The 18,394-nt window shown below is 36.1% G+C and overlaps 1 protein-coding gene across 1 annotated transcript in view; it reads left to right on the top strand.

Annotated features, from left to right (window-relative positions):
- CSMD1 (CUB and Sushi multiple domains 1) overlaps nucleotides 1-18,394 on the top strand; it is a gene marked incomplete at its 5' end in the record, with an annotated part of 1,146,395 nt that overhangs the window by 1,031,237 nt on the left and 96,764 nt on the right. The window contains 6 exons of the mRNA XM_083350006.1: nucleotides 2,199-2,408; nucleotides 5,062-5,250; nucleotides 8,812-8,989; nucleotides 10,875-11,020; nucleotides 11,948-12,028; nucleotides 14,545-14,658. Coding sequence (XP_083206132.1) covers nucleotides 2,199-2,408; nucleotides 5,062-5,250; nucleotides 8,812-8,989; nucleotides 10,875-11,020; nucleotides 11,948-12,028; nucleotides 14,545-14,658 — 918 coding nt within the window. The remainder of the gene's footprint in view (nucleotides 1-2,198; nucleotides 2,409-5,061; nucleotides 5,251-8,811; nucleotides 8,990-10,874; nucleotides 11,021-11,947; nucleotides 12,029-14,544; nucleotides 14,659-18,394) is intronic.

Raw genomic sequence — 18,394 nt, 5'->3', positions numbered from 1 at the left:
ATGGGTATATGTTCTAGAAAGAAAGAAAAAATGCCTAAAATAAAATAGAAAACATTTTTTAAGGTGGTAGATTGTGAGATGTAGCTAATTAAACATAGCTCATTTAGGTCAGTATTCATTTATTTTCCTGTACTAGCAGCTTTCTTTCATTACATGGATTTATGTAATATAATATACTAAGAAAAGATAATATTTTACAGTAAAGTAATTAGTTATGTTAATTAGTTTGCCTGAAATAAATCTTATTATGATACTATGTTCTTAACCATGAGGTTTGTGTAATTGTGATGTCTTGCTATAGACATCTGAATAGGGTTTTGACAAATTGCTTTCTGTGAAACCCATCCATCCATTTCTGTTCCTGTGAATTACGGAATTATTTTTTGTTGATAATTAAGTGGGTTCCAATTTACATAAGACAGAGATTCTATTTTTTTTATTAGCATCACATAACTCGGTTCATTAAACAGAGATTATCCAGTTCTCTATTGTTTCTCTACCAATTGAAAATGTATACCTTCCTTTTGGGGACCTTCTTAGAATATTCTGATATATGATACAATGGGCCAGAGATAATTCCAGGTTATCTTTGAATTGCTTTCAGATATCTTTGGTTCATGCAGCTATGCAGACTCTGTACAGCAAATGGTCACCTTTTCATGAAAAACTATATGATTACTTTTTAAAAGATTAAATAGACTATGGCAGTTTCCCCATATTCCTTCCTTCTTGAGCAACCACACATTTCTTTGAATGGAATATGTTATGACATGAGAGATATTTACATGGAAAAGGAATTCCATCCCCCCCAAAAAAAATTGTCAGCAGACAGAATATAAAAATGTGCAATTTCTTACTGAAAATCTTTTTTTACAAAAGTCAAATAAGTGCAACATGTTGAGGCTGTGATGTAACTGCAGCTTAGATAATATATATTGATTGCAGCTTCCTGGCCTAAGAATCTTCTAGAGCCCTCCCATATTGCCTATCTTCTCTCAAGAGATGGAAGCAATACCCACTCCTGATCCTGGATACATAATATTTCTGTTATTGAAAAATATAGAGTGTTTGATGTGGTAGTTAAGGTGCTATCTTAGAAACCAGGAGAGGGTGAGTTCTAGTCCCATTTTAGGCATGAAAGCCAACTGGGTGACATTGAGCCAGTCATATTCTCTCAGCCCTCAGCCCAAGGTTGACTCAGCCTTCCATCCTTCCGAGGTAGGTAAAATGAGGACCCAGATTGTTGGGGGCAATAAGCTGACTTTGTAATAATGCCGCTTGGGTGTGTGTGTGAAAGCCCTAACAAGCAGACATATACATAGAATGAAGGCTACTGCTAAACTTGTAAGCCGCCCTGAGTCTTCGGAGAAGGGCGGGATATAAATGTAATAAAAATAAAATAAAATAAATAAAATAAATAAAATAAATAACTCTCAGCAGGGTTATTGTTGTGGTGAAAAAAGGAGGAGGGAAGGATATTAGGTATGTTTACATTTTGAGTTGTATAGGAAAAAAAGATGGAATAATAATCTTTTTAAAAATCATTAGTATACATTAGATAATTATTCTGCAAAATTCACTGTATTATAACATATAATATATAATTTAACAACCCAGTTTTGCTTATAATCTATAAAAATATGCTTTCTGGTTTCTGAACAGTTATTGTTATGGGTTATATAGTTTTCCCACATGCATTTCTTTTAATGAGAATAAGCAAAATTAGTATAATAATTTTAATGAACTCTGTGAAAAAAAATAGTGACAATATTGAAATAACTAATAATAAACTTAGAAAAATTGGTACGTAGAAAGGGTAATGATAGCTGTAAGATACACAGTCTTCATTTATGTTAATCATAAAGTCATAAAGATTTTTGGTACCCTCTGCCTTTTTCTGTAATATGGGCATAATAATATTAACAATTATTAAGGTTTAAGGTTTATTGAAAACTAGTATATAAAACATTTTGAGCAACTAGAAAACAAAATGTAAAGAAATGTTATTCATAAATAGTTAATACTTAGTCTACTTACATTGATTATTTTTGACAGTTTGTTGTTATTTGGGAATCCAAGCTGGAATATACACATCTGGATTGGATAATGTAGTTTCTCATCTAATTGCTGCTTCTTATATTTTTAAAAAATCTACAACATGCAAACTTTCATCTTAGTTTATTATTTTTGCTACATAGGAGCACATCTACAATTCCTGAACTTCTCCACCGAAGCTAACCATGACTTCCTTGAAATTCAGAATGGGCCTTACCACATCAGTTCTATGATTGGTCAGTTTAGTGGTTCAGATCTTCCACCATCTTTATTAAGTACAACACATGAAACTCTCATCCATTTTTATAGTGATCACTCAGAAAACCGACATGGATTTAAATTTGCATATCAAGGTAAGTAATGAATGACATAAACAGTTTCAGTTATTAGGGGAATGTCTTCTCATGACAAGATTTTTTTCCCATATTTTTTCAAAAGACTGGAATTAATAAGCATTTTTTCTCTTGTGCTTCCTGTTTTTTATTTGAATTTTTAAAATTTGGCTTTTAAATGTATTTGTTCTGAAAGTTTTCTACCTGTAAAACAGTAAATATGACTTTCTAAATAAATTAAGATAACTTACTGTCCAAAAAGCTGTTATTAATATTATGTTAGGCATTATACTTTTCAATAGATTTGGTTCTGGAAATAGATTGTTTGGTTTTTTGGGTTGTACACATAAGAGTTATTAATTGCAGAGGTAATGTACAGGGCAGTCTATAAATATTTTCTCACAATTCTACTGAACATAATTCTGGAGTAAGGAATTTGCGGGCTGTGGATAATATTTCTATAAATATTGTACTTTTCAAAGAATGAAGATATGGGGGAAAATGTATGAAATTAAAGTAAATATTATTGAAATCAAGAACAATCCAAAATTTTAATTGTTTTTTTTTTCCACAAACAAGCATGTCCATTCAATCTTTGCATATGTAAATGGAACAATTAATGCATATACTGTAGAAATAATCAGTGACCATGCTAGTGCTCCTCTGGAATTATAGAATATTTAGATCAGGATAACCATAACCAGAATAACCAATTTTACATTTGCTGACAGACACTTCAAAATATGAAATAAAATCTTAAGAATAAGGACAGTATTATGCTTTAAAAAATAAAATCCTTATATATCACTATTGCTTGATAATTACCACTGGACATGGGTAGGTATAATCTATTAGTTCCTTGAATAAATTAATAGCAATGTTCAAAATTGTATTTGTGTAGAAAATATTAGTACTGATTAAAAGAAAAAGCTATTTGACAAGGTGATTAAAATACTGCAATTTACTTCTGCAATATTTATGTAGTTGATAAATATAAAGCAGTTTCCGTTTGGAACATTCCTGATCTTTTTTTAAAAAAAAGGTCTCAAATATAAATATATAACATTAATTTGTAAGTCGAACAGTACAGTCATCAAGCTGTGATTGTAATTTATGCTGTGCATTACAGGCCTAATTAACAATAACACTATCCATAAAATATGTCAAGGTTGGTGGGGGTTGTTACTACTTTATCTTATAAGACATAATATTCCAATGATTTATATTCCAAATCTTCAATTTATATACCTTTATAGAGATCAAAACTATTGTTGTATGATGTCAATGCACTTTTACCTTTGCTAGGTAAAAATGAGCCTGAAGATACTCTGTTAGTATAAGAAAATGGAAAGAGAGATCATTTTCTGGACCAAAAAGAGGGGTCAGTAGTAACCCCAAGTCTTTATTAAGCTAGACATGAATGTACGCAGAATGATACTATTAAGCTAAATAATAAAACAGAGACTTATTGTTCTAAACTGTGAATACTCTGTGGGAAGATGGCTACAAGTGAAAGCCTTCTCTGTTCTTGTGAATTCACTCTGTCCCATGGACAAAACTTTAGCCCTGGTGATAGGTAGGCCTATCAGGAATATGACATTAGGAGCAGGCCAGCCTAAGCAGCCATTTTACTCTATGAATATTTGAATCAACATCTAGTTTCATAAATCCATTCCTGTGTTTGCATACTGCTTGAAGAAGTTTTACTCTGGATTCACTAATTGTGATTCCGCTTATTGGGCAAATATTATAGATATAAAAATATAAGATCAAAACTGCAAATAATTAGACTATTTTTAGATTAATTTAATATTATATATGAATCTATCCTAAAGTTTGGAGGCAAATGCTTGGTATGCCAACTTCATCATTGCTATAAGTTCATTACTGACCAAGGGTTTAAATCTACATACCGTTATAAATTTATAATGTTATTAAAGTTTTTAAAAGAATGTCAAAACTAATACAAAATAATGTAAAGTTAGAATAAGAAAAGAAAGAGAAATCAAAGAGAAGTGCAAGATAGGAAAAAAAGGAAAAAAAGGAAAAAGGAAAAAGATATAAAAAAGTAGTTTCTGATTTTCTTTACTGCAGTTATAAGTACAATTATAAATCTTACTCTATGTTTACAACATACTACTCTGCTTTGTATAATCTATTCCATTTAATCATCGAGATCATAAATTCAATATGTATTGTTTCGTGCAAAAAGTCTGTAATGGGTTCCATTTAGCAATAACTGTAGATATTTTCTTTTCTCTAACCAAGACAAAAGGAGACATACACACACACACACACACACACACACACACACACACACACACACACACACACACACAGAGTGGTGGGATTCAAATATGTGAACAACCAGTTCTCTGTGTGTATGCCACTTCCGGAAGTCCATTCTGGGCCTGGGCAACAAAAAATTAGCTATCGGTTCTGCCGAAGTGGTGCGAACCAGCTGAATCCCACCACTGCACACACAAACACAAATCTTCGTATCTATCAATACATATATAGTAATAAAGTGAAATCCTCAACTGAAAGAAAGTTGCTTTTCTGTATTAATTTCTTCGATATAAATATTTAGCAAGTTATAAAATATTTAGCAATTTATTTTATGATTTTTAAAATTTTCTGGGGAAGACAATATTTTATCTTTTTCCCCCCTCAGCTTATGAATTACAGAATTGTCCAGATCCTCCTCCATTTTATAATGGATATATAATCAATTCCGATTACAGTGTGGGACAGTCTATCTCTTTTGAATGCTATCCTGGATATGTGTTAATCGGTCACTCCGTGCTCACTTGCCATCATGGGATCAACAGGAACTGGAACCATCCTTTTCCAAAGTGTGAAGGTAGCTTTTGTTCATGTTATGATTGTTTAAATTCCAAGATGTTCTTAGGGCTAATGTGTTCAGAAAGAAAGAAAAAAGAAGAAAACTAAAAATAAATAAATCAAGTTGATATATCAAAATTATGATTTGTTGCAAGCCTCATACTAGCTTCATTGGTGATCAGAATTGACAAAGAAAGACATTTTTCTTCAAAAGTGGAAAGTAGCTGATAGAAGTCATACCACGTTCTGTCATGTCCCGTATGATAAATCACTACCCTCTCTTTCCTTACACTCGCATACTGTACAACCCATATTTGTGCCACTTCGAGACGTAGTTTTTTCTGGCCTTTTATGATGCTCATAAAACAACCAGACGATGCCGATCATCTTGGAAGTTACCATTCCTAAAGCTACAAGTGTCACTGCCATAGTATTCCTGATACTAGAGGAAAAGAGGGAATGAAACGAGCAGCAGAGAGGGTTGGAGAAAGAGGGTTTGATTTTAAGGCTTTTGGAAGGGTAGGAAACCATTTTGAATGTGGATTTAGCAAGGAGAGAAGAATGGCTTTGGATTTTGTTTAAATTATGGGTCATAACTCTCGCCTTTGTGTTGAAAACAGTTGTAAGCTATAGAATTTGTTTTGTCTTACCTGTCTATCATTGTATTAAATGTGGTACATAACTGCATTTATTTTATTTCCTCAATAAATGAGAGCTGAAATATCATGCCAGATTCATGCTCAGATTTTTATGTTTTAAATCACAGAGAGGGAACATTGGTTTGGAAGTATGACAGTAGGATAATAGGTATTTAAGCTCGACTGTTCCTTTAGGAAATAAATAATAGAATGGGGGCAGAGAATAAAGGGCAGGGCTTTTTTTTCTCATAGAACGCTCAGAACGGAGTTCTGGCACCTTTTTGGGATGGAACCTTGTAGGGTAGGCAAGGCAGGTTGTATGATGTGTGTGAGTTCCGGCACCTTTTTCTTTTACAAAAAAAAAACACTGATAAAGGGACATTAAAAATAAAACCGGCTCAAGGAGAAACTGCCTATACAATAGTAACCAATGAACACAGTACTCATTTCTAAACCAACAATGTGACTTCACCCAGAAACCTTCTCAATATATGCTGAATTCCAAATGTTGGCTGTTGGGAAAAGGAGTGGCCTCCTCCCCTTCTCAATTAAATGGCTGATCTGCAGAATGTGAAATAGTTTTCAAATAGCTCCATTGCAGATGCTTCTTTCTTTAGAATTATTTTCAATTAATTGCTTGCAATGATTATTTGGATATCCATAGTTCATGTTAATTGGCTGTCTCTTTGGTTCATGCACCTGCATGTGTAAATGTAAACATCCAAACTGTGCTGATGTTTCCTTATTTATATTTTAAAAAGTGGCTTCTAACTCAGGCCACTTATATTTTAGTTGATGAGCTCAGGATTTCTTCAAATTACTTTGAAAACTCACACATGATATATAGTGGAATAGAGTTAACTATTATATGCCGTGCTTAGAATTAAAATTATTTGTACTAAATGCCATAATTAAAATAATATTTTAACATTTATAAATGAAAGTCCTTGGGGGGAAAAGTAAAAATGTAAAAATGGCCACTTTGTCATGCAAAAAAAGCCAGATGGGAATCTTTAAAATAGACTGTATCGTGTTCGATATCCACTTAAAACTAAACATATGACATGATTTTTGTTGTTGTTGTTTCCACCTGGCAATGCTAATTATCTGCAATTAAAAAATCAGTTTACAGTAAATAATGCAATTGCCAGGAGTATATTTATTGTACAGGTTGGGAATACTGACACACTGAATGGCAACGTGCACATTTCAAATTTATTTAAAAAGAAACATATATCTTGCAAATCTTAATAATGAGATACTTCTCTAATGACACTATACAGCAACTATGGCATTATGTGGATCCTGTCACATTTATCATGTTTGCTGAGGTATGAAAAGTTGATGATGAGTTTCTGTGCATGTCAAAGCATCTTCTTTGATTTTTAAAGTCCTACCCTGCCAAAGGCCGAGGTGTCTGAAGCAGCTGCAACAGCAGCTACTTGATTTTTCATTTAATGCCAGCAGAGTGCAAAGAGAGACTGGCAAGTGATACAGTGATTTCTGCGCTGCCAATAACTTAATTTATAACCAAAGATTCAGTCATTGGCAGCGAATTGCAGAAGCTGCCACTGCTGTTCATTGCAATTATTGTGTGCACATGACTCTCTTTGCTGTACTATATTTCATGGCTGATGGGGGAAATCTCTTATTCCTTTTCTGAGTTGTTCATATATTGAGTTCTTTTAACTCACACCTTTGCCAGTTGGGGAAGGCCAGCAGGATTAAGGCTTTCTTTCCTGTTGCCTGAGTATGATATCCTGTCCTCAGAGCAGCCACTTGATATTAGCAATAGATGAATCACATATCATTTTAATTCACATTGTTTCACATCTGATTACCCATGATTTTGTCAATTGCTCAGTGCTAAGTATATATGCATGTGCAGCAGTATTATGTGTATATGTAGAAATGTAATATTATTTGCCAGGCAGGAAACTATTTTTAAGCATGCATGACAAAAAAAGAGAAAGAACAATTGTAAATGCAGAAAGTTGTAATTCATTCAAAGAACTACAAAAACTAAAGGATAATATTTTTAATCTGCAGATTGATTATAGGTGGTAGGTTTGATCATTTAAGAAGGATAGAGTTTCTCAAATGGGAAGAGTGAGGACACCAATTCTTCCTGAACCGAATACAACCACTAAGGCAATCCTGGCTGGCTTCCAGATTCCCTTCGACCTACCTTATAGCACTTGGTTTAGTAAAAAAAAAAAAAAGCTAATTGCTCTGGGGACATAAATTTGATAGGATTGCAATGTGGGAAAAAATAGTATAGTATGCAGTGGAATTAACCTTTACCCTGCAACGTTTTTATGATCTTTTTCGGTATTTTCCTCAGTGAGGCAAGTAATATTTTTTTAATGGATTCTATACTAGATCTTTTAAATAAACCTAATTTCTGGTACGAGTGTTTGTGTGTGTGTGTGTGTGTGTGTGTATTTGTGTTTGTAGTGTGAATAACTGTGTGCATGTTAACTATATGCTGGGTCAGTTCAATACTAGAAATTGTAGATCTTGTGTAAAAAGAGATTCTCCATGTCAACTTCAAAGCATCCCTACGCCATCATCATGTCTTTTAGTTGACCGCTATTGAATTCTTTTAAGGTGCCAGTATATCATAGTTAAAAACTTAGATTATTCCATTTCAGGGGTGTCAAACTCGCAATGTCACGTGACGTGTCACGACGTATCGTGACTTTTTTTTCCATTGCCGGCAATGGGGTGGGTGCAGTTTCAGCATGACAAATCCAGCCCATGAGCCAGCAGTTTGACACCCCTGTTCTATTTCATCTGAATTGCCTATTGTTATGAAAGATGATGTATTTTGTTATTCTCTCACTTTGGATTTCGTTATATATTAAATGCAGCTGGCAGAGGTACACCAGTTTCCAAAAGACTAGATTGATGTATGTTATCATTTTTTTTTCTTTTATCAGCCCCTTGTGGATATAATGAAACATCTCAGAATGGTACTGTGTATTCACCAGGATTTCCAGATGAATATCCAAATTCAAAAGATTGTACATGGCTTATAACTGTAGCCCAGGGTCATGGCATCTATATCAATTTCACATTACTCCAAACAGAATTAGTGAATGACTACATTGCAGTATGGTATGTTAATGTCTTATTATTGTGAAGGATGATATTTGGGTGTTTTCCCCATCTTTATATGGCTAAATAAAACAAAAAAATGTGTAAGTGTAAGCACATGTTCCTGTACAGTAGATTTTGTTTAATTAGCAAATTTTTCATTCTGCTTAGCAAGCTTGTTTTTCAATGCAGAAATTTCAGAATCTTCTTGTGAGAAAAAATAGTTTTATCTATAAGAATATAAAAACAGGATTTTTATATATTTTTGCAGGGTATACTAATAGGATTTTGAAAGCTTCTCCAAATTTATTTCTGTCTCATCTTATTCTGAACAAACCTCAGCAAAGTTAATTTGAGTTAATGACTTGTGCCTTTCTTCCAATTAATGACTCTCTTATAATTTCCCTAAAATCAGCTCTGCAGTTTTTACAATAATCTAAAATCAATTTTATTAAAAAAATAAGAAGAAAATGTAGAAACTTCCTTAACTTCAGGAATTCACACCTAAAGCATTGAATTGCAAACAGGTTAACAATTTAGAGCTGTTTAAATCAAACACAGCATTTTAAAGGAATGTCCCATAGCATGCTATCAAAGACAACATAAAACAAATTCAAGGTCTGAAGGATCAGCTGTTCAAAAAGCCCAAATAATTAATTTTACACAGATACATCAGAGGTAACAGTTATCAGAAGTGATTTTAATACATTCTGAAGTAAATCAAAGATCTAGTTGTAGATTTTTGGATAAAAAAAATGTTCTCTTCCTTAGGGGAAAAAAATCTGAGTTCCCAAAACAAAGGATTTTTCTTCCCTTCCTGGAGTTTTCCAGTTTTCTATAGAGATGCAACCTTTAATTGGGGGCTTAGGATTAATTTTCCTGGTCCAAGTACTCTATGTCTCCTTTTTTCTTTAATTTTAATAGAAGAGGATAACTGTAGTTCAGAACTGAGTTTTAGAGTCCTGGGTACTCTCTGAGCTTGGTTGTTTCCTCACAGTCCTTTCAGGAGCCAACTAGGTGACATGAGTGCATAAGTTCAGAGAGCATCAAGGACTCCAAACTTCTTTAATTTCTCCAGAGATGATGCTTCCCTTCTTCTTAAAGACAAACACTTTGGTAACCTAAATAGTGAGGGATTGTCTAGAGCAGACATGTCAAACACAAGGCCCGGGGGCCGCATCCGGCCCGCGAAGTGGTTTCATGCGGCCCGCGAAGCCATCCTGGAAACAGTGAGGGAACGGCCCCCACTGCCTTGGCCCTGGCCCAGAGACCCTCCTTCTGCCAGAGACCCTCAGATCTGTCCCACTCCTGCCCAGGCCCCCATAGGCACCCTTGATGCGAACGATGTAGAGCTGGCCACGCCCACCCAGTAGGCCATACGCACTTCAGCCACGCCCACCCAGTAGGCCATGCCCACCCTGGCCATACCCACCCGGCCCCCTGAGGGCAACCACAATGCTGATGCGGCCCTCAATGAAATTGAGTTTGACACCCCTGGTCTAGAGGAAACTTTTCTTGTTTATGTGAGGAATGATATGTCAAGAAGATGCTGCTGAAAAAAATTGTGTATTTCTTGCTTGGGAAACAGCTGATTGGCTGAAGGGTAGCTTGGTTTCACAACACCAGCAATTTTCTATAGATATGAATGAATGAAGTCACCTCATAGTGAAATGGGCAGCAAACAAATTTAATTAAAAAATAATCAATCAATACAATAAATAAAAAGGTTACACTTTTTACAATTAAGGATTGTTTTTTTAACGTATGGATAGATTTGAATACAAATGAATCACTATGCTACAATTGTTTAAATTATCCTCACTTCCCAAAAGTTTAAAGCTGCTATCAATATACAGTACTGTGAATGTGAAACTTAATTACAATCCTCTTCTTTCTGGGTTCCTAGGGATGGCCCAGACCAAAATTCACCCCAGCTGGGAGTGTTCAGTGGGAACACAGCTCTGGAAACTGCCTTTAGCTCCAGCAATGAAGTCCTTCTCAAGTTTCACAGTGATTTCTCTACTGGAGGATTCTTTGTTCTCAATTTTCATGGTCAATATTCTTTTTCTCATCTAACAAATCTTACATGTGTGAGAAAGATAAGGAGAGTCAGACAGCATGGGGTTATTTAAAAGAATATTTTTTTTCCTATTGTTGTCAGAATAAATTAGATTACTTCAATTGACATGCTATTTCATTTAATGAAAACCTTTATCAACCATTATTATCTGCAGGAAAAGGAGAGGTAAATATTTAATACATGTTACTTGGCTTTTAATATTTTAAGGGAAAGCCCTAAGCACTTAACCCAGACCACATATTTTTAAGTAAGCCCTAAGGACTTGGAGGTATTAGCAAAACACATTGATATTCTAATTTCCTGTCAAAAAAGCTTGAACTGTTCAGACATGGGACATTTCCTCATTTGAAGCTATAAAATGACATCATTTTTTTACTGATTATCAGAAAAAAAGAGAATCATACAGCAAGAAGTTTCTAAAGAGACTGCTTGTGTTATTAAAATGCGTTTTATTCATTTTCATTTTGTCACCTTATTTTTTGAGGAAAGACACTAATTATAAGGAAAGTAGATGAGACCTTTGGCTATATTGAAATGGCAATATGAAGGAGAGTGTGTATGACATATGTACATTTCTATACATGCACTTATATATATTCTCAATAAGAAATTAAAATTAACAAAATATTTTCTTTTGATTTGTGCAAAGATAAGCATATATGGACACTGTAATCCCAATATTCCACATGGGAATATGATCATATGATCAGCCCATATGATCAGTAGCTGTAAATAACAGATTTTTCTCATGATTTTTTTCACAATGCCTATTTTGCCATCTGTGTTATAATATTTGTACACCATCGCACCTTTTCCTCAAATATTGTTAGATGGCATTCACCTTGTAGTAAAACTTGCTTTCAAACCTTTACTAATCCAATTTTGATTTGATTCCATAGCATATCAGCTTAAGAAGTGCCAGTCTCCTCCAGCAGTTCTGCATGCTGAATTGCTTGCTGAAGATGATGATTTTGAAATAGGTAAAAATGTCTATATTACCCCATGTATATACTTATTGTCAATTCAGACTGCTACATAACTGATATTATTACGGTAATACATTTCAAATGTTCTAAAATGTTCTTAATGTTGGAAGATGTGTAGTTTATTCCTATTCACCTAAATATACTTAGATGGAAGCATTCCAGTTTTTTTAAAAGAATGTTTAATGTTTTAAACATTAAAGTTCTTAAACTGAAACTTAGTAAATCTATGCTAATTATCTTTTTTTTCAATCTTTATATCATAATATTTCGGTCAGAGGGTTTTTGTTTGTTTGTTTGTTTGTTTTTGGCATAGAACAGTGTAGAAATACCAGTATTAAATAATCAATCAAAAGCAACAATCACTGAGGCTACAGGTGTAGATATATAGTACACATTTGTGTTTGATTATTTCCAATACAACTGTATTAGGTAAAGGTAAAGTTCCCCCGCACATGCGTGCTAGTCGTTTCTGACTCTAGGGGCTGGTGCTTATCTCCGTTTCAAAGCCGAAGTGCCAGTGCTTGTCCGAGGACGTCTCTGTGGTCATGTGGCTGGCATGACTAGACACCAAAGGTGCACGGAACGCTGTTACCTTCCTACCGTAGTGGTCCCTATTTTTCTACTTGCATTTTTACGTGCTTTCGAACTGCTAGGTTGGCAGAAGCTGGGACGAGTAACAGGCGCTCACTCTGTTACGCGGCACTCGGGATTCAACCCGCCAAACTGCCGACCTTCTGATCGACAAGCTCAGCGTCCTAACCCACTGAGCCACCGCGTCCCTAGAGTCGGAAACGACTAGCACGCATGTGCAGGGGAACCTTTACCTTTACAACTGTATTACATGATTGTTATTTCTCTTATGGTGACATATTTTTCATTAAAAAAGTCACTCCAAATTCTAGTTCTCCTGTTAGTGGGTCAGATTGGAAAACACACTCCAGATGCAGAGAAAATGTTATAAGAAAACAAAAGAATGTGTATACAATAAATTATTTCATAAAACAAATGCATTTCAGTGAGGAAATTGTAACTAAAAAGCAGAAGTAAGTAAGTCAGCAATCATTCCAGCATGTTTACAAGATACTCCTTTAATTAAAAGTCTAGAAATTGAAACTGTGTTAATGATGAAATCCTAAAGGTATATATAAATCTTGCTGAAAAAGCCTTGTTAAAGAAGGATGAATGTAGTCCTGCATAAACATATTTCAGATTTAACTGCTTGTCTAAATTATATTAAAATCCCAATCTGAGCCCTATTTATTCTAGTGGAAACAAATTGAATATGTTACAGGTAGTTCTTGACATATGACTGTAATGGAGCTTGCCTATTCTGGTCATATGTTGTAAAGGTTCTAAAGTCTCAATTTTGTCGAAAGTAAAGATGGGAATGATGATAGGAATCTGTGTTGATCTAGCCCTGTATCTAAAAAGAGGAGCCAAAACTGCACTCCACAGTCTGACCCTGAGGGAATATTGAAATCTCCTGGTGCCTTTCCTACCTTTAGCTAATTAATTAATTTATATATTAGATACAATGGCCAATGTGAAAGTGATTGTTTCCTCTTCTAAACTGAAAGAATGGAACTTATGCTGTATGAAAGCCAATTTCCCCTTGTGTAAAAGGCAGGATGGATATCTATCTATTTATCATCTATCTATCTATCTATCTATCTATCTATCTATCTATCTATCTATCTATCTATCTATCTATCTCATTTTTTTCATATCACATTTTAGTGAGATAGAGTAGATAGCGACTAAGTTATCAGCCTTAGTATATCGGGGTGCCATGTAGCACTCCCTGATCGTGTTTAAGCCAGGAGTAATTTTCTATACATTCTGGCCATATGCTGCAAGCACAACAAAAGTCCAGTTTTAACGCAAGCATGCTCTCAAGCTAAGATAGCAAGCCAGTATTCTGGTTCATTAAGACATACATGTGTATTGGCACACATTTATACAAAGTAAAGAAGAAAATGTAGACTATGAATTGATGAGCTTGCTGAGATGGCTAAATTGTTCTGTTTAATTAGAAAAAAGACAGCATGTTTATTGCTGAATGGAAAATCCTTTATAGACCTTTTAAGTAAAACAAAGAACATGATCTATGGTTTTGACAATTAGATTAGAATAAATTATAGAAAGAAGAAAGTCATGATGTAATTTTAGAGAAGGAGGTTAATCTAGAATTGTCCTTATAACTGCTGTAAAGAAGATAAGTTATTTCTTTATATCTTCCTTCTTTTCTATTTTTGTCTATCTTTGTTTTTGTATTTTAGCTTTCTCTTTTATTTCCTCTTTTTCTTTTTTCCTTCTTGTTCTATTTTGGTTTGTGTTAATTTTTACTCATTTTTAAAACTTTCCATAATATTCCATGATATTAAAAAATATTTATTTTGTGGATCTGGTTGAAGCAATGACAGAAAGATATGGAAAGATATGACACATAATGTTGCTGTAATCTAGATTTTGATATGCTTCCTTTCCTTTCTCTTTTTAAATTATTTCAGGAGACTTTGTCAAATACAAGTGTCACCCTGGCTATACTTTGGTTGGAAATGACATGATGTTCTGTAAGTTAAAAGCCCAACTTCAGTTTGAGGGTTCTCCTCCAGTTTGTGAAGGTATGTATGCAATAACTATACTGTATAGAGAGATTATGAAAGAGTTTTTCACATATTCTATTTGATATTTAAATTTGCTTGAAATCAAGAATGTGCTAACTAGGAATTATAATGAAAATGTATTGAAATGGGTTTTCAGCATAAGGTAATTTTGTTTTCAGAAGTTTGCTATATGAAACAAGTTATTTCTGTATCTTGTTTTACTTCACTATTCATGGATGAGCACATTTAAATCCAATATGTGTCTCTTTATCAGAGTTTTTAAAGGAGTTATGTTTTATTATAAAAGAACATTTAATCAAACAGTTTTAAATAGTTTTCCCTCTGTGATTTCTATCAATCTCTGTCCATGGGTAACATAGCAATATGTTAAATTAAAGAAAAAACAGGGAATAGTTTTAGCTGTGAAAGGACAGAAATGTAATGATTTCAGAATAAATATAAGAACAAATTACTGCTATCATAGAATATTGCACAAATATCAGAACCAAAATAATGAGAAGAATTTTTTAGCAATAGATATTGGGCCCTATATAAGATAATGTGGCATAATATTAGAGACAACAACTCAGATGACAAAATATAGAATCAATTGCATTTTAGATTTATATGAAAAGCACAATAAATCTGACTTTTTACTGAAAATTCTAGAACCATGCTATAATAGTTTCAATGTATGTGCCCAGACTTCCATATGTTGCACAGAAACTGTTGGATTCTTGGCATACGGCATATTATATAAGTTTAAGTCAGTGTTTTCTTTTATTTGTTAGTGAAACAGGTAGATTTTTCCCTCTTAAGATATATTAAAAGTAATAATAGTCTACTTATGCTTACTGCTAATAGTTATATCCACCTGAGGTCCATACTCCTTATTTGAGTTTCTATGTGTAGAGGACAACCATTTCTAGGAAACAGCTTTCGTTATTCATGAAAGTTGTCGACATAATCAACTATTCTGAGTTATCAATCATGGTTTTGTCTATGCATAAAAGAAATTCTGACTATATATGGCCACCTTCTACTCATGGAGGATGATATTGCGGGGAGTGTCATTCCTTCTCTTCCTTCTAAATGCAAGTAGACCGGATCCACTTTTAATAAGATTAAAAAAGTTTTATATGTCAATAAGAAGTTGGCCAGTGTGATAAGAATCTCAAGTCAGAACTCTGAAGTTAAATTTCACTGCAGTCAAACAACTAAATATTGCCAGAAAACTAAATATTCCATAAAAACTAAATATTATATTTGAAAAGTAGCAACTATAAAAATAATGGGACAATTATAATTCTCCTTTATTGGTAATTATAATAGAATTATCATTTAATTCTAGTACTTAAACTCATTTGCTTCATTGTTCATAATTCTGAAGTATAGGAAATCCTCTTTTAATGACTGTCTTGTTTAGCAGCCATTTGCTGTTTCAGTGGTGATGAAAAAGTAAATTAACAACCAATCATTGCATTTATGACCTTCAAAGATCTGTAAAGCCTCTGAAAGCAGAAATAAGATCATAAAGACAGTAACAACCACTTTGCTTAATGACTGAGTTGCCAGTTCTAATTGTGATTGATAAAGGAGAACTACATTTATCTAGGAAATATCTGTTTAAACTGTCTCAGTTTTTTATAAACACCGACTGTAAGGACCCACCTCAATCAGTTCTCCCAAGAAAGCAGAACTCTTGAAATGGCACAGTTGGTGGGCCGATGGGAGGGGCAGCTCGTCGGACCGCTCTTTGCTGAACATTTCAGCTAAATCCTGGTATTCCTCGGGTATCATTTCCAATCCTCAATATTTCACCGTTGCTACTACCTCTGGAGTTCCTTTTCCCTTTGTCCTTCACTTTCCACTCTGGGTGGTGTGCTTTTGCTTTGGGAACTTCAGGTCTACAGTTCTCCAGTCCACCCTTCCACAACCATGCCATCCCCAAGATTAAGGGCCACTCCATGCCTGGGGTCACTATAAAAGTTAAAGTCTTGGTGTAATCCCCCATCGTGAGTTGGATTGGCTGGGTGGAAAGGGTGGCTGGGACCCATCTAATTGGCCAAATAAAATTGGCTTCTTCAGCCTCCTCTCCAGGATTCCTAGGTTCCCCACCAAGGTTGGGCTTATGAGGCAACGGGTGCAACCCGAGTCCATAGGACCTTCAGCATTACCTTTCTCGGCATCCCTGGGTTCAATAGTTCTATGGTTCTGGTGAGGGTCATGATGGGTCCACTTATCAGAGATTCATCTTCAGAATTGCTTGTCAGGGGATTCTGGTGGGACCTTAACAACCTCAGCGCTCTTCATGATGGTCTCTTTGGGTTGCTGTGGAGTCTTCTCAGGTTTCCTTCCACTGGCTCAGTTGGGCTTTTGCATGGGAATCTTCGAACGGCATTTGGCAGCTCGATGCTCCTCTTTACTGCACTCTGAGTGTGGTGTCACAGAGGTTGGTTTTGTCGCCTCCCATTTTCCCCCTGAGGGGGAGAATCTCCAGGTTCACCCAAGGTGTCACTGCCTTCAAGCTTGGTTGATCTCAGCTTCTTCATCCAGGATGCATCAGTCCTGGAGTCGGTCTGGATCTCCTATGGGGATTCAGCCCGTCTTTGGAATGGCCCACTAGGACAGTGGTGGCGAACCTATGGCATGGGTGCCAGAGGCGGCACTCAGAGCTCTCTCTGTGGGCAGCTGTGCCATGCCCCGGAGGTGGCAACTGTCCCTCTTCTACCAGCCGCCTGCTAATTCGCTGAAGTCCCACGTGGCTGAATGCATCCCAGCATGGCTGGTTTCCCTCCCCCCATCCCGTCCCTCCTGGCCTCGCATGCTCTCCTTTTCCCAGGCATGACCCACTGCATCACCTCCTCACCTGTTGGCCGACCATCCATCTTGGAGGCGGCTTCTTTGAACTGCTTGCGCCGGGCTGCGGAGCCACAGAGTGTGCCTGTCAAGGGGCCGGCAGGCCATGGCTACTGACAGACATCATTAGTCCCCATGCACTCGCTGGCCTCTGTGTGCAGGGGCTGATGGTGTCAGGCAGCAGCTGCCCCAGCCCTTGTCTTGCCCCATGGCAATGGCACCCTACCCTGCCTCGCCTCACCTCACAGGATGAGTCTCCTGCCTACCGCCCCATCTGCCAGAGACCTCCTGGAGCTCCCCCAAACCTGCCCACCCCACACAGGTGTCCCTCCCCACAAGCAACTTTGAGTTGACCACACCCACCTTGGCCACACCCACCCAATCTTCCATGACCACCACAGCCACACCCACCCAGTGGGCCACACCCACCTGGCACCCAGTATAAATAAGTGGGTTTTGGGTTGCAGTTTGGACACTCGGTCTCTAAAAGGTTCACCACCACTAGGACATCCTCCAGCCAGCTGAGCTGGCTTGCAAGATCTCTAAATTCCTTCATATATTCAGCTGTATAATGACCTTGCCTCACTGTTTTGATGTGCTCTCTAGCCTTTCTCTCGGCTAAAGGGTCCTCGAACCTCCTCCTCAGGGCAGCCATGAAGTGGTTGAAGTTTCATACTTCAGGGGTGTTGGCATTTTGCAGAGTCACCATCCACTGAGCTGCTGTTCCCTCCAGGGCCATGGTTACAACTCTCAACCATCTGTTGTCACTGGGGATGTCTCAGCCATATTCCTCCATGTAGTTCAGAACATGGGCTAGGAAAAATCCCAGCGGCTGAGGTGCCCCGTTGTACTTCACTCCCAAGGTGGGAACTTTCAGTCAGGTCAATGAGTTCTC

The sequence above is a fragment of the Vipera ursinii genome, assembly GCF_947247035.1.
Source record: "Vipera ursinii genome assembly, chromosome: 1".
Lineage (NCBI taxonomy): Eukaryota > Metazoa > Chordata > Lepidosauria > Squamata > Viperidae > Vipera > Vipera ursinii.
Note: the sequence above shows the minus strand (reverse complement) of the source record. Positions and strands in the feature narration are given on the sequence as shown.